Raw genomic sequence first — 15,549 nt, 5'->3', positions numbered from 1 at the left:
CTGTGTCTCAGTTTGTAAATTTAAATACTAATATCTACTTTTTAGTTTTTGATGGTTAAATTACTAAGTGGATTTAATGGGTCCAATAAATATATTTCTACATTCTAAGTTACATAATATGAATATTATTTAATAAATGTTGTTATAATGGGCTCATTAAAATTAGTTATCATTACTTTTGTAATGATATTGTAAAATATATAATATTAAGTAGGGATAGTCATCATTAGTCTTCCTTTTAAAATATATTTGGATACTCTCCATATTTGTTTTACCAGGTAAATTTTAATATTTTCTCAATTTAAAAATTAAACTCATTGTTATTTTGTTTGGAAATCTTAGTGTAATTTTATGTTAATTAAGGAGAGGATTGATGTACTTATAATATTGATTTTTTTTCTATCTAGGAATAGGGTGTGTAAGAATGGCTTCAACTCATGAATAATTTCTAGATGTAATTGCATTAAGAATACCTTGATTGCTTATTAATGGGTATGTATTTTAGTTCAGTGTAGCTGTTAAAGAGATATTTGTTATTGAAATCCACACAGAAATAATACTTGAAACATAATTAGAATCATTGCAACTTCTGGTTTTTAAATGTATTTTTAATAATATTGTATGTTACAGCAAAATGGACATATTATTAAATTAGTGTTGTTGTTTTTCTGGAGTGATTACTCCTTTTTATTTTTCTCTACTCGGAAGGGTTTGTTTGCCACAGAGAAAAAAAATGTAAAACATTTTATTAGTCTTAGTGGCTAAATGTTTTTGAGAAATAGCAGACCTCTAGTTTTTTTCTTTCTGGGTTCTTTACAAGTGATTTACCCTCTGGAATGTCTGCTGGAGGGTTGTCATAAAAACCCCTATTCTAACACTTTTGTACATTTTACATGAACTTAGGATCTAATTTCAAGGAGATTTTCTGGCTAAATTACAGAAGTGCAACAAAATGACCTGCCTGAACCTAAATAAATGATTTCTCAGGTTGACATACACTATTACACTTGTCTTTTGGCAAGTTTTTGAAAAGTACATTTTATTAGTAGTAGTCAACCTATATATAAGAATCATCTTGAAAGCTAGTACTAGAGAAGTGCCTTCTTCAGTCTCACTAGTTCAATAAGTCTGAGGTCCCAAGACGATCTGTGAATGGTAGGTTGTGGACCACATTTAGAGAAACACTGTTATTCTTTGTCTTAGTAGTCTGTTTGTACAACTTATACATACAGTTCTTTTCCTTTTTTCATTTATTCCTTCCCTCTTCATTTGTAATTCTATGCATATCTCAGGAAAGTAAAATGTCCATTACATCCCATCCAAATCAGCTGGAAATGTGCCTGAATGACAGATCAGTAGTACTTATTTTGCTTAAAAAGGTTATTGAACCCCAAAGATTTTCATAAAGGTAGTAGCAGTAATTGGAACTTAAATTTATTGTTTTTTTTTTTTTGGGGGGGGGGGGAGGGTGTCATTAACTAAGATAAGACTTTGAATCTTGGAAAGCCATCAGTTTTCTCTTAACTCTACCTTAAAAACAGTTCATGCTGTTCTTCCATGTCCTGAACACACCAGGTCTCAGATACAAGGGAAATGTGTTAGAGAGCCATATTGATTATGTGCAGTCATTTTACTTAGACCTGGTTTCTCAAACTTGAGCCATTTCCTCATCACTTTAAGAATGTCAGTCTAATCTCTGTACTAAGTATACTCTTCTCTACTTGATAGTATTATTTAACCTAGCTTATTTTTTTTTTACTTCCATTTATATTAAAGGGAGAACTTGATAGTCTAGCAATGTGGTATTAGTAAAATACTATGAGAATAACTAAGGTATTAAGTTTTAGAAATTGAAGCAAAAAACCTAATGAAAACAAATGATATTAAAATAATGTTAGGGCTGGAGCTGTGGCTCAGCGGTAGAGTGCTTGCCTAGCACGCGTAAGGGACTGAGTTCGATCCTCAGCACCACATAAAAATAAATAAAATAAATTGATCTTAAAAAAATAGTGTTAATATATTTGATTTGCAAAATATGCATGGAATACCTGCAAAGAAAGAAGAAGTTCCTTTATTAGAATGATTCTGTTTGTGCCTAGTCAGATGTAAGAGAATATTCATTTCACAGTTATTTGAGGTAAAGATGAGATTTTTTTTTAAAGAGAGAGAGAGAGAGAATGAATTTTTTTTTTAATATTTATTTTTTAGATTTCGGCGGACACAACATCTTTGTTTGTATGTGGTGCTGAGGATTGAACCCGGGCCGCACGCATGCCAGGCGAGCGCACTACCGCTTGAGCCACATCCCCAGCCCCTAAAGATGAGATTTTATGTCAATATTTTCTTTATTAATCCAACCAATTAATATATGGTTGTAGGTCAGTTATTCAAATGATAACATTAGATTTTAATCTAGGTCTTTTTGTATACCTTGAGCAGTAAGGAAGGAGTACAGAAATGCTAGATCACCAGCTCCAATTCTCCACTAGGCTGGCACTTATATTGACCTAACCTTCAGAAGAAGGAATTCTAAGGAACCCTATATAAGAAAGACAATTCCTTCTTCCCTGTGTCCTGGGGCTTTACTCTGGAGGTGAGCGTGGTTGTAGTGGAGAAGAACCAGGTGTCACCTGGCAGGCCTGTTACTTCTGGTACAGGTTTGAATTGTGGAAGAACATGATCTTCTCAATGTTTCAAATACTTCAGTAGTGTACAGACACCTACTTGTCCTGCTGGGCCACAGCTGCTTCTCTGCATGGCACAGCTGACACCCAGGGAGATAAAATAACATGAGTCTTCTGAGTGGTCTCAGTAGGAAGCCTGGGCTAATTTTCTCAACCTTTCATCAGAAGTCATATAATATGGTTGAGCATGATGCTGGAGGCTGGAGACAAGAGGAGTGCAAATTTGAGGCCCACCTAGGCAATTTAGCAAGACCCTGTCTCAAAATAACAAATAAGTGTTGGGGGTGTAGCTCAGTGGTAGAGTGCCCTGGATTTAATTCCCATTAACACACACACACACACACACACCTGTCATATCTTGTGCCGGCACTGTTCTCATGGCTGAAAAAAAAATGATACCACCACAACTTCCTCAGATGTTTCTTATGCAGTGTAATAACACTATTTGCCCCTCACCTGTTTCCTTAGAAGATTTTAGCACACACATAATAGCTTGGAAAAGTGGTCCTCAAAGTATCTAAAATAATGTTATAGTATTGCTAATCTTGCGTCTACCAACTCTTGCTATTTGCTACTATCTGCTTTGTATACTTGAGTCAGCGTGATCCAGAACTTCTTGGAGAGGTCTAATGAATTATTGAAAGACTGATTCTTTAGCATAAGTCTACAGTAGCTTATTGTTCTTAATTTGAACGTCTAGCCTGTGAGATTTCTAAGTAGCTTAAGAATGGATCGATCGTTAGGCTGAATTGGCAAAGAACAATAAGCAAGCTGCAGATTTCTCTTGCAGATGTTTTTTCCAAATATAAATTCTGAAGTCAAGGCATTTAGTGCTGTAGTGGCTTGGCACTCCAGGCTGGAACAGCAGCAGTAGCTGTTGCTGGGGCCTGTGCTGGAGTTGAGAGAGGGCCTGCTGTGCTGTGTCTATTGACTTGTCTATTTGGCTTAATTTCCCAAGTGGACATCATGCTCTGAGAATCTTCTGTCTTGCCACCTGGAGACTGTGTAACTCTGCAAGGTTCCATTAATGTCAAAAGAAAGTAATATGCTCACTTGATATTTAAGTCACTTGACTTCACCCCTACCTTCTACATCCCTTGTCCTTAAGGCACCTCAGTTATTTAGAAAACTGACTTCCTGCCAAATATGCTTGTTTTTGATTTAGTTCAGTCCAACCATATTTTCACTGGCTGATGGGGAAAAGGAAGGGAAGCCATTCGCTACTTCTGATGATATTTAAGAATATTCATTTAAAGTGTATTGTTACCTCAGCTGTACCCAGTTCCTTAGAGCTTGCTGTTAAGAAGATCTGCTTATGTTGAATGTTTATCTCAGTTAAAAGAGAAAGAAGATTAACTTTTTAAATAAAGACATGTGTATATACTTTTTTTGTAACAATTTTTTAAATGTTTGACCTAAATAAATATTGGGAGATTCTCCACAACCAGGCAGTACATTTTCAATTGGGCCTTCAAGGTAAGATGTACAAAAAATATAGTTGCTTAGAACTAGCAATTTTATTGCCAATTTGAGAAACCTTTTTAACAGATATGGTCATTAATCTTCTTGTAATCATAGACTTGTAGCTTTTTTTTTTTTCTTAAGTTTATTTATTTATTTTCAGTACTAGGGATTGAAACTGGGGGCACTCTACTGCTGAACTATCCCCCCAGCCACTTTTAATTTTCAATTTTTTATTTTGAGACAGGGTCTCACTAAGTTGCCAAGGCTGGCCTTAAACTTGTGATCCACCAGCCTCAATCTCCCAAATCTCTGGTATTATAGGCAAGTGCCACCAAACCTGACTATCTTTTTTATAGTTCCCAATCTAAATGTTTATGATATCATCACTATGCATATTATAATACATATTATAAAAATTCTGTGAAGCCTATCATTATCATTAGTCAGAACATAATAATGGTAAAAAATTATGTAAGATTTTTTAAGTAGACTTTTTTTTGTACTGGGTATTGGGCACTTAACCACTGGGCCATGTCCCCATTCCATTTTTTTGTATTTTATTTAGAGACAGGGTCCACTGAGTTGCTTAGGGCCTCACCACGTTGATGAAGCTGGCTTTGAACTCAAGATCCTCCTGCCTCAGCCTCTCAAGCTGCTGGGATTAAGTAGACAATTTTTTTAAAGACTGAAAAGAATCAGAATATTTTATTATTCAAAAAATTACTAAATGTGAAATTGTGTAAAATACTTTAGATTTCCTATTCTCTTACACAAACTCCTAGTCTTTTTCTTTCCTTTGGAGTTGTCAATTTGTTTTTTCAGTTTTGGTGAAGATGCTGTTTGAGTAGACTTTATATTTTAAAAACCTTGATCAAAAACACTCATAAAAAGAGAGCACACTTAACTCATGGCCATCTTTAACCCCTCATGAGAAACAAACTTAGAAACTTTTGACAGTAGCATAATTAAAACACATTATTGTCTAAAGCTCTTCATGAGTTGATGCACCTTTGCTTTAGGTTTTCATAATAGCTTTTTGAAGGAAACTTGATGAGAGGGCATGTGTTCTTTCACTTTAAATCAGGATAACCAGACTTAGCTGAATCATGACTATATACTAAATTTCTTATTGTAAACATTGGAAAGTTTTTTTTTTTTCCATGAACTTATTATAGTATTTCCTTTAGAATGTCCCTCTTTTTTATTTTTCTAAATTCTTAAGAATGCCCCTCTTATGGAAAAGAAGACAGGAGGAAAATCATCCTGTACAATGAAGAGGATCATAGTAGCTAACCTTTATGGAGTACTTACTATGTGCCAGTCGCTATTCTGGATACTTTTTGCTAATAATGATTTTTTAAAAGTTTTACAACAACCCTGTGAGATACAGTAATTTTTATCAGTCCCATATTACACATGAGAACATCTGAGGTTACTGTGAAGTTATTATTTTAACTTATCAAAGGACACTCACGTCATAGATGGCATAACTGGGATTCACATGCAGGCATGCTAAATTATCACTGGCAGAACACAGTTATGCTTTACAAATTTTTATTTCAGTCATTGTCAATGTAATATTTTTTCTTTTGGGTAGAAATCTGGTCTCTTCTTTCTAAGAGCTTCACTGAAGTGATGAAGCATGCATGCTTCCTTCCTTTTCTCCTTCCACTTTGCCTGTAGATTTTTCTGTAATAGTTCTTCTGATTGCTTGGAGGAGAAAAGAATGTTACATGGATTTTAGTTGCTTATTGCATTGCTATCCAACCCACTGGGGGCTTAAAAGCTTGGCAATAAAGGCATGCATGTCTTTGCATAGAATTTTCTTTGTTTTTAGGAATGTAAAATTTCTTGTAATTAACTGCATTAATTTACTTCTATCTGGAATGCTATCTTTTTCACTAGCATGTTTCGCCAAGGGATGCATGACTTGAAAGTATGGCCTAATGTAGAAGCGGATGGATCGGAACCCACAAAAACTCCTGGCAGAACAAGCAGTACTCTCTCAGAAGATCAGATGAGCCGTCTTGCCAAGGTATAAAAAAAGATTTTTGAAACAGTGAAGTACTCATGATGTCTGTTATAGTATATCATGACATCATGAATTATGATGAATTATTATATGCTTTTATTTAAACATTTTAGTAATATTTTTATTGAGATATAATTCACATACCATAAAATTCACTATTGAGAAGTGTGCAGTTCATTGAGTTGTGTAATCATCATTGCTGTATAATTTTGGAACATTTTAATCACCTAAAAGAAACCATGTACTCTTTAGCAATCACTCCTCATTTGCTTCTCCCTGTGGCTGCTGACAACTGCTAATCTACTTTCTGTTTTCATGCGTCTTGCCTATTCTGGACATTGCCTATAAATGGAATCATACGTTATGTGGCCTTTTGTCTGAACTCTTACCAGATTTGAAAATGTGATTTCTTTTGCTATTTTAAATGACTCCCTACTTTTTCCAGTGACATAGCTTTAAAGATGAAAGTTTTAAATATTAGTGATACTTAGGATTTTGGGAAATGAAGACTTGTTATATAGCTAGCTAATTTAAAAGGGCATCATCCATCCTTTTTGTAAGTGGATTGAATTATCATGTTTTTCTTTCAAGACAGTTTTAATGTGCAAAATTAGACTCAGTTCTGTTTAATAAAGTAAATTTTTTTTTTTTTGGTAAATCCCCTTTTACAAAGCACTGTGTTAGATTCTATTTAAAGATCCTTTTACTAGTTTGGCGTAGTGGCATATGCCTGTAATCCCAGGGGCTCTAGAGGCTGAGGCATGAGGATTTTTAGTTCAAAGCCAGCCTCAGAAAAAGTGAGGCAGTAAGCAACTCAATGAGACCCGTCTTTAAATAAAATACAAAATAAGACTGGGGAATGTGGCTCCGTGGTTGAGTGACCCTGAGTTCAATACCTGGTATCCAAAAAAAAAGATCTTTTTACCAATCTTGTTAAGACTTTCTTTTAATTTTTACATGTATTTTTTTTCTTTGAATTTAATTAGCAAGAATAACTAATGTCTGGAGAAAGTTTTGATGTCAACTATTAACATCCTATTGCTTCTCCTTACATATAAAAATAATCCAATAGTCATGATTATGAGGAATACTTGCTTAGGCTTGGCTTTTTTCTTTAACAAAATTTTTTTTGTTATGATGTCCATTTGGTATATTATTGTTTTAAGAAAATGTGATATGTTTTGCAACCTAGTAAGTATATTGATGAGTATACTATTGCCAACCTCCTTTCTCTATGTTTAAATAAATAAAATTTAATATTCACTTCAGTTACTTACTTTAGATCTTGTTTACATTTTACATGACATATAGGAAAGTTCATAAGCTTTTTGTGTATACTTTCTCTTTAAGTGTTTATTTTATCAATGAACTTTTATATGAGCTAATATTTGTAACTTTTACAAACCTTGAGTAGTTAATAGACATTTTACTAGGTTCAGATCATTTGTTGGTCATTAAAAAGTGAAAAAGGTTAAATCTTAAGTGTAGAGCAACATGGACTATATTGAAGAAACAGAAGGTCTTTAATTTTCTTTTGCAGGCTACATTATGATTTATAGTATGTATGAAATTCTAAATTTGAGTAGTAATGGGAAGAGTCAAATATATAAAGCTGTATATAATGCAATTTATCCACTTTATTTATTATTTCAAATTATTTGCACTTTTGTTCATATGTTCCTAATTTTTTTCCTAATTATATTTGATGGAAGGCTCAAAATTTATTTTTTATAACTGACATTTTCCAAACATTAGTATATGCAGTATAATCATCTGAATTTGTTCAAGTTAGACTTCTGGTTTTCTAATATACCATTATGTTAGATATTTCTCATTTTTACCTTCTGAATTTTATAGTAGAAAAAAGGTGAGACTTACTTGATCAGTATCAAGTATGTGTCCATGTGTTCATGATTGAAGTAGTAACCCTTAAGCGAAGTATTGGTTCATATTTATGCTTTTAGTTACCTGTACACATTAGCAACTCTACAAATGATCACTGAGCATAAATAGAGCTAAATGAGGTAATGGGAAGAAGCCTTCCAATTTTTTTTTAAATATTTTAGTTTTTAGTTATAGTTGGACACAATACCTGTATTTTATTTACTTATTTATTCTTATGTGGTGCTGAGGATCGAACCCAGGTCCTCGCACATGCTAGTTGAGCTCTCTACTGCTGGCCACAACCCCAGTCCCCTTCTTAATGTTTTTATTAATTGTTACCAATAATCATCAAAATCTTTTGGAGTATATCAAGTTGGGCTCCACTTTTTCAAGAGATATTTATTGAAATTCATGTGCTACCTGTTTTGCCCAGAATGGTTATCCATTTTCAGGTAAGTCTTTATTGGTGTGTAAATCTTTATAATGGGTATAAAATTTAATGAAAATAAGCTTTTTATAGTTTTATTGATGGTAACTGAAGCCTAGCACTTTTCTCCCCTTTTTTCCTTAGTAGATTGTGCTGTAAAAGATAAACTTCTGAATGGAGTGGAGACTTTAGAGCTTACTAAGTGCTGACAGCTTGTGTTAGTATTAACTTATGTTCCCCAAAGGCTAAATAGAAACCATCCAAGCTATAATTACTTAAGGGAAAAAAATGGATCCTGTTTTTATCATTGTTAGGGAATTGCTCCTTCTTTGAAGAAAACTCTTTATTTCTTGGTGCTTTGGGCTAATATATTCCATTTTTCTCAATACAACAGCTGGTCGTGCTTTTGAGGTTTTTAGCATCTTTTATATCCCTGCTGCTATTGAAGAACTGTGTTTAAAAACAATGTCTTAGTGTTATGGTTTGGATAGGAGGTATCCCCCCAAATTTCCTGTGTTAATACAGATATATTCAAAGGTAAAGTGATCAGATTCTGAGAGCTGTAACCTAATAAATTCATCCTGGTTTGAGTGGGCTGACTGGGTGGTAACTATAGAGGCATGGCTAAAGGAGGAAAGCCACTAGGGGCATGTCCTGAAGGTTTCATCTTCCTTGGGCCTCTTTCCTCTCTTCCTGCTTCCTAGCTTCCATGAATGTAGCAGTGCTTCCACCATGATGTGTTTCCTCACCTTGGGCCCACAGCAGTGGAGTAAGCCAGCCATGAACTAACCCTCTGAGCTGTAAGCCGAATAAATTTTCTCTCCTCTAAGTTGTTCTTGTCAGGTATTTTTGGTCACGGTGATGCAAAGCTGACTAACACTTAGGTTTGATGATGTTGGAAACTTGAACACTAAACATCAATTTACATGGAAAAATATGGTGTTATGAGTCAGAATTTTGGCTATCCTACCAACCCAGGGAAGATGGTTTCTGAGATTATAAAATCATAAGTTTGGAATGGTTGAGCATGTACACTTATCATTCTAGTGCCTTGGGAGACTGAGGCAAGAGAATCTCAAGTTCCAAGCTAGCCTCAGCAACTTAGTGAGGTCCGAAGCAACTTAGCAAGACCGTGTCTCAGAATCAAAAAAAAAAATTAATAAAAAGGTTTGGGGATATGACTCAGTGGTTAAGTGTTCCTGGGCCCAATCCCTGGTATCAGACAAACAAACAAACAAACAAAAAAGAAATGTAGAATGGTTGATTTCTCATGTAGCTCTTCACATTCTATTATTTTAAAAGTTCCAACATGGCAAGTAATTGGGATGGTTTATCTCCTTGAATTTCATATTTACTATCTTAGTAGAGAACAAAACTATGATTATTAGTTTGCAGTTGTGGAGGTGTTATGATCATGTCATTTCTTTTTTTCAAAACACTTGAGTGTTTTCCAGTACTTGTCTAATGTGAATGATATTGCTGTGCTCTTAGACTTTGTTGTCATTTGATTAGTTCTTAAATGTTTCAGTCAGGCTTCCTTAGAAACAGCTTTTTCTTCAACCAAAGGAAGGTTCATTTGCCTTGAAAACAGTGAAAATGTGCTTTCATACTTATTATGATTTTAACTTGATAGTTTACCAGATACTTTGGTATTGTTTTCTTAAAATTGTGCCACAGTAATAAGTGCACACACTTTCTTCCTCTATTGCTCTTATTTTTCTGATTACACATTGAAAAATATTTGTTCAGTTAGTTTAACACTGTCTTCCTAAAAACATTTTTGACATTGTCTTTAGTGCAACTTTTAAAATGAGGAGGAGTTTGTATGTTCCACTCTTCATTTTAATACAAAAGAAACATTACTGCCATTTTAAGTAAAAAATGAGTATTTAAATACATGAGGTTTAAGTGGTTAGAACTGAATGATTTATTTTTTTGTTACATTTTGATTTTCCATCCAGTGAATTTACTATGAGTATATATAATTGTTGAGAAGACATTTGGTTTAAGAGTAAAAGGTATACATAAATCTTAATAATAGCAAAGCATAGTTACTCTGCATTGCACCCCTGAGCCTAAATAAATAGCTTAGTGACAATTTTCAAACTGCAATATGGGAAAGTTTATTAAGTTTTAGACTGCTTCCGTCTTGGTTGCCTAGGGGTAATGGGACAAGAGGACTGTGAAATGAAGATTAACTATTTAAATGGCTTGTGAAAAGATGTTATTAGATAATTATTAAGCAAAGAACCTGAACTCCAGGCTGGACTTAATATTCTTACTCTGATTTATTTCTCAGCTATGTAAGTTGAATTCTAACTACAACATGAATAACTTGAAGTTTTAGAAACTGCTTTCCAAGTGTGACATTTTTTTCAGAAGTTAAATTCTTCTGAAATGATTAAAATGGAATTAATTTGTCTAGTAATTTTATGAATATGCCTATTTTTCTTTGAGAAAAAATGAGTATGAGAAAGGGAAACAAAACTGAATAGTGTTCAATTTAGGTCTTGTTTATTACAACTTGGATTTCTTAGACTTTGAACAGAATGAAGTGAATGTTGAAAATACATCATTCTCCCCCCCGCCATCTTGATCATTTTCTTCTTTACTGTCTGTAAATTTCCCTAATTTGTTTTTACTAACAAGGTATCTTTCTGTTGGAATATATTTGTGAAAATATTAAAAGGTCAGGCATCTTGGGCATTTGCTAAGCTTTCATTGTCCATGACCCAGCCTTTTAATTGATTGTGGGCTTTAACTTGAGTCAGTTTGCATGTTGTTCCCATCTATTTCATTTTCAACTTGTCATATTATGAGAATTTTATGACTAGCATGCATATCCACCTGGGGTTTTGGATGTGACTACCAAGCTTTAGTGTTTGATTTATATTTGAATCCATGTCTTTGGACATGAAAGGTTAGTGCAAAAGCATGCTTCTCTACTGTCTCCTTTTCATTTTAGCAGCTCTGCTTGATGCCTTTGGAATGTGCTTTAGTTTCTGTCAAATTGATTAAGAGGAGGCAAAGAGAAAATAACAAGTAGATGAAAAATGCTTTGTGGTCCCAAACAGATAGGTTTGAGAATGTTGAGGAGAGTGTATTGCTGCAGTGAAGATGTGTTGGTTTTCTAGGCTGAACCTCGAGTGCCTGCCTGGGCTCACTGTGGTTCAGGGTCTGAATCTTAGCTTTGTTGAATTACTGCAATAGGAATCCAAACTGGATTTTTATTAGTTCATCCATGAATAATTAGTTTTTTGAGACAAAGAAAAATCATTTCAAGGTTTTTGTTTATTTTGTACTAGGAATTGAACTCCAGGACTTAACCACTGAGCTACATTTTCAATTCTTTTTTTTTTTTTATTTTGAGACGGGGTCTTGCTAAGTTGCTGAGTCTGGCCTGGAACTTAGATGGATATATAATGCTCTTTTACCTTTAATAATTATGTAACCCAGTGTTTGCAGAATATAACAGGAAGTTCCTAAAAGTATGTTTAGTAGAGTCTCTTTGTTAGGACTTTTCTGGAAAAGTTGATATTTTTTTAAGAAATATCTCTGTATGTTAACTTTCACTTGGTTAGATATTTCATGCAGAGAACGTGTCCTTTTTCTATAGTGTAAATACTTAGTGATTTATATCATAGTTGAAGTATCTTGATAATCTGTAGTTTTTCATTTTTCCATTAATTCACTTATAAATTATCACTATGATTTGAACAGTATATATAGTGCTATATTAAACTAAGTGTAGCATTTTAGGAATGTGAATCTAATTGCGTAATCCACATCTAGGTAAAAAAGTACATATAAGGTACATACAGTGTTTTGCTCTCTGCATTTTTTTTTTGGTCTATGTGTATCACTTTTACATTTTATTCGTAGTCTAAAACAGTTAAGATTAGACTATGTAATGAATACATGATGAATAATTTAACAACAAATTATTCAGGGCCAGCAAACTTGTTCAGTGGTACCACTAACATTACCAAAAAAACTCTTAAATATAGTTTTTTTTTTGTGTGTGTGTGTGTGTGTGTGTGTTGCTGGGGATTGAATCCTGGGCCTGATGCAAGCAAGGCAAGCACTCTACCAACTGAGCTATATCCTCAGTCTTAAATATAGGCTTTTATATGAATAATATTTTAACATTTATAAATGTGGCTTATTTGCTGTCATTATGCATTGTCATTCTTTTGTGTTATAACAAGGGTTTGCTGATATCTTGTACATTTATTCCTCATCCTGCATGGTAGCATCTTTTTTATTAGTCATTTGGTTTATGGTTTAAGACTGTCAACACTTTTGGATTTGTTTTAAAATTAATGGTATAAAGTAGACTAAATTAGTTTTTGTTGGTGTAAGATTGAACCCTAAAACAGTATTGATTTATGTTCTGAAAAATCTATTGTTTGTCTTTACAGCTGTAGTTCCTGCCAGAAAAGTAGAAAGTTAACATGCTTTTAAAGCTAGATTAATCTCTGAGAAGTTAACTAAATGAAACTTTTATGAGGCAAATACTGTTCTTCCTGAATGATAAGATTTATGTGTAAAACTTGAAAGTAAAGTTGAGGAATTGTGACCGAGACTTCATTAATCAGAAAGATAGAAACAGAAGAAACCCCTTTGTTTGCTAAGAATTAAATATATAGCCATGTGCAAGCTCTGAAATACACACACTTGTATGTACACCACTTCTTTTAATCTCAATCATTCAAATGAATTCTTATGTACAACTACTATATTTTGTCCCAAAATATAATTTTTTTTTTTTGTGTGTGTGTGTGTGTATAAATTACTTTATAGCTTACATTTGATTTAATACAGATAGGACTCATCATCTTATGTTTTTTGAAGAATTTACTTTTTAATAATAGAAATCGATGAGCCATAGTATATCCTATGAATATATTAGTAGATCAATAATGATATTTTGTTCTAGTTTTACTGTTTTGCTCAGTTCTATTATAGGCTCAGGGCAGTATTAAAATTGATAGAGTTCAGTTGTGATCTTTTACTTGAAGGGAGTTAGAGAAAGAAAATATGAGATAGTTGAAAAAATCCAATCCAGCATAATCATGCTAAAAAAAAATCTGTATATGTTACTACCCAGCATTATTATTAGGAAAATGGCTATTGTTCACATATGCTCTGTGAATTTGACAAGCCACATTGGTTTTGTTTATGTATTTCTTTTCTTTTTCTTTGGGTGGGGAGTGGGGGTACTACAGATTGAATATAGAGGCGCTTTAGCACTGAGCTACATACCCAGCCCTTTTTATTTTCTATTTTGTGACAGTCTCGCTGAGTTGCTAAGGCTGGTCTTGAATTTGTAATCCTCCCGCCTAAACCTTCCTAGTTGCTGGGATTACCGGCATGCACCACTGCAGCAGGCTGTTTGTTTATTTTTAGTAAGTATCAGAGAAGTGGAAAAAAAGTAAAGTTTTATTAATTTTCTTTGCTTAGAATCTCCAGGAAAATGTGTACATATGTGTGGGTTTGTGTGTGTGTATGGCTGTCTGGCTTAAGAATTATATTTGTTGTATAGCTATTTATTTGGAAAGTTTCCTTATCTTTTTATTGTCTCAAAGTTTCTTGACATAAGTAAGTTTTGATACCTAAAGCATATAAATATCCACTTGTAAAGAGTTTTTATTAAGCACATACTGAAAAATTGTAACACTGATTTATATAGTTCTTTAGTTAGACCTAATGGAAAAACCTTTGAAAAAAATAACTTTTGAGATAGAACAATTCTATTAATTCTTGGATTTGATTTCAGATGATCAGATTAAGTTAATCAGGTATGTCTTTATTCTTTGAATTTAAGTATTGTGAAGGAAAATCATTTTAATTCACATCATCTTAAAATTTTAATTTACATCATCTTAAGATGATATTTTTGGATTCTTTATGTATTTTTAAAAATTTGTATTTTTATACATGTTAATCTTTAGTGATTTTTTAACATATTTATCTACAATTGTTTTTAAACAGCATTTGGTTTTAAGTAGCTTTTGTTAATGTTTCTTATTACAAAGATAATATAAATTTTCTATAAACATAAAATATTGTTGAGGCTCTGTGGGAATCTTACCCCAGTCTACCACCCAGAAATAACATCATTAATATTTTAGTTTACATGTTTCCAATAAATATGTGAATGTATGGATATGTGTTGATTTTTAAATTGGGATTGGTGTGTGTGTGTGTGTGTGTGTGTGTGTGTTTTCAAAAGAATCCTTTGTTTACACTTGTAGTGTCTCATAGTTGTTCTAGGTCATTTAAGGTACTTCTACATCCTATTTTGTAAGAATTTGAAAAATTCGCATACTGTGAATATGCCGTAATTTATTTCATCAATGCTCTGTGGTTGGAAATTAAAAATATTTACAATTCTGTTCTGTTACTATGGTATTGTCCACTTTAAATTTTCTCCTTGTTTGAAAAGTGAGTCTTGGTTCTTTTGAATTATTTTTAGATGACTTAATTAATTTGCTTATATCTTGTGTTTCCGATTGGACAGTAACAAAATATGTGTAAATACATAAATTAAGATCAACATTTAGGGAACATCTGTGAATTCTTTTGTTGGATCAGTTATATTTATCTTATAGTATTAAATTTCTTATACAATCATACAATCTCTTAAGAAACAAAGCTAACCTACCTTTTATAGTATCTGTGAAATTAAGCAATGTTAGTATTGTGTGACAAATATGTATTTAGTGATGTTTATTGTAAAGATGAAGTCGGTATATGAATGTGGAAAAAAACTGACAAAGCACTACAAAGCAGAAGTTAGTTCTCTCCTATTTCCTTTTGCGTAAATGTCCTATTTCCTTCTGTCTTTTTCCCCTTTTGCCTATTCGCAGATTAATGGGCTGACTTGAAACAGATGAGCATGTTTTTTCAGTGCTTCTTACTCTTTTTTCTCCCTCTTTTGGCTTAAATTGTAAAACTCTAGATCCTGATGAACCTCAAGAAAGCTAATTCTTAGTGTAACATCTGATATTAATATAGATCTGCTTACCCTCCACTTTGAAGAGAACTTGATTTAT

General features: G+C 33.1%; 1 protein-coding gene across 1 annotated transcript in view; it reads left to right on the top strand.

Moving 5' to 3' along the window:
• Window positions 1-15,549, top strand: part of Pik3c3 (phosphatidylinositol 3-kinase catalytic subunit type 3) — a 121,257-nt gene that overhangs the window by 11,195 nt on the left and 94,513 nt on the right. The window contains exon 4 of the mRNA XM_027935728.3: window positions 6,054-6,183. Coding sequence (XP_027791529.1) covers window positions 6,054-6,183 — 130 coding nt within the window. The remainder of the gene's footprint in view (window positions 1-6,053; window positions 6,184-15,549) is intronic.

The sequence above is a fragment of the Marmota flaviventris genome, chromosome 16, assembly GCF_047511675.1.
Source record: "Marmota flaviventris isolate mMarFla1 chromosome 16, mMarFla1.hap1, whole genome shotgun sequence".
Taxonomy (NCBI): domain Eukaryota; kingdom Metazoa; phylum Chordata; class Mammalia; order Rodentia; family Sciuridae; genus Marmota; species Marmota flaviventris.
Note: the sequence above shows the minus strand (reverse complement) of the source record. Positions and strands in the feature narration are given on the sequence as shown.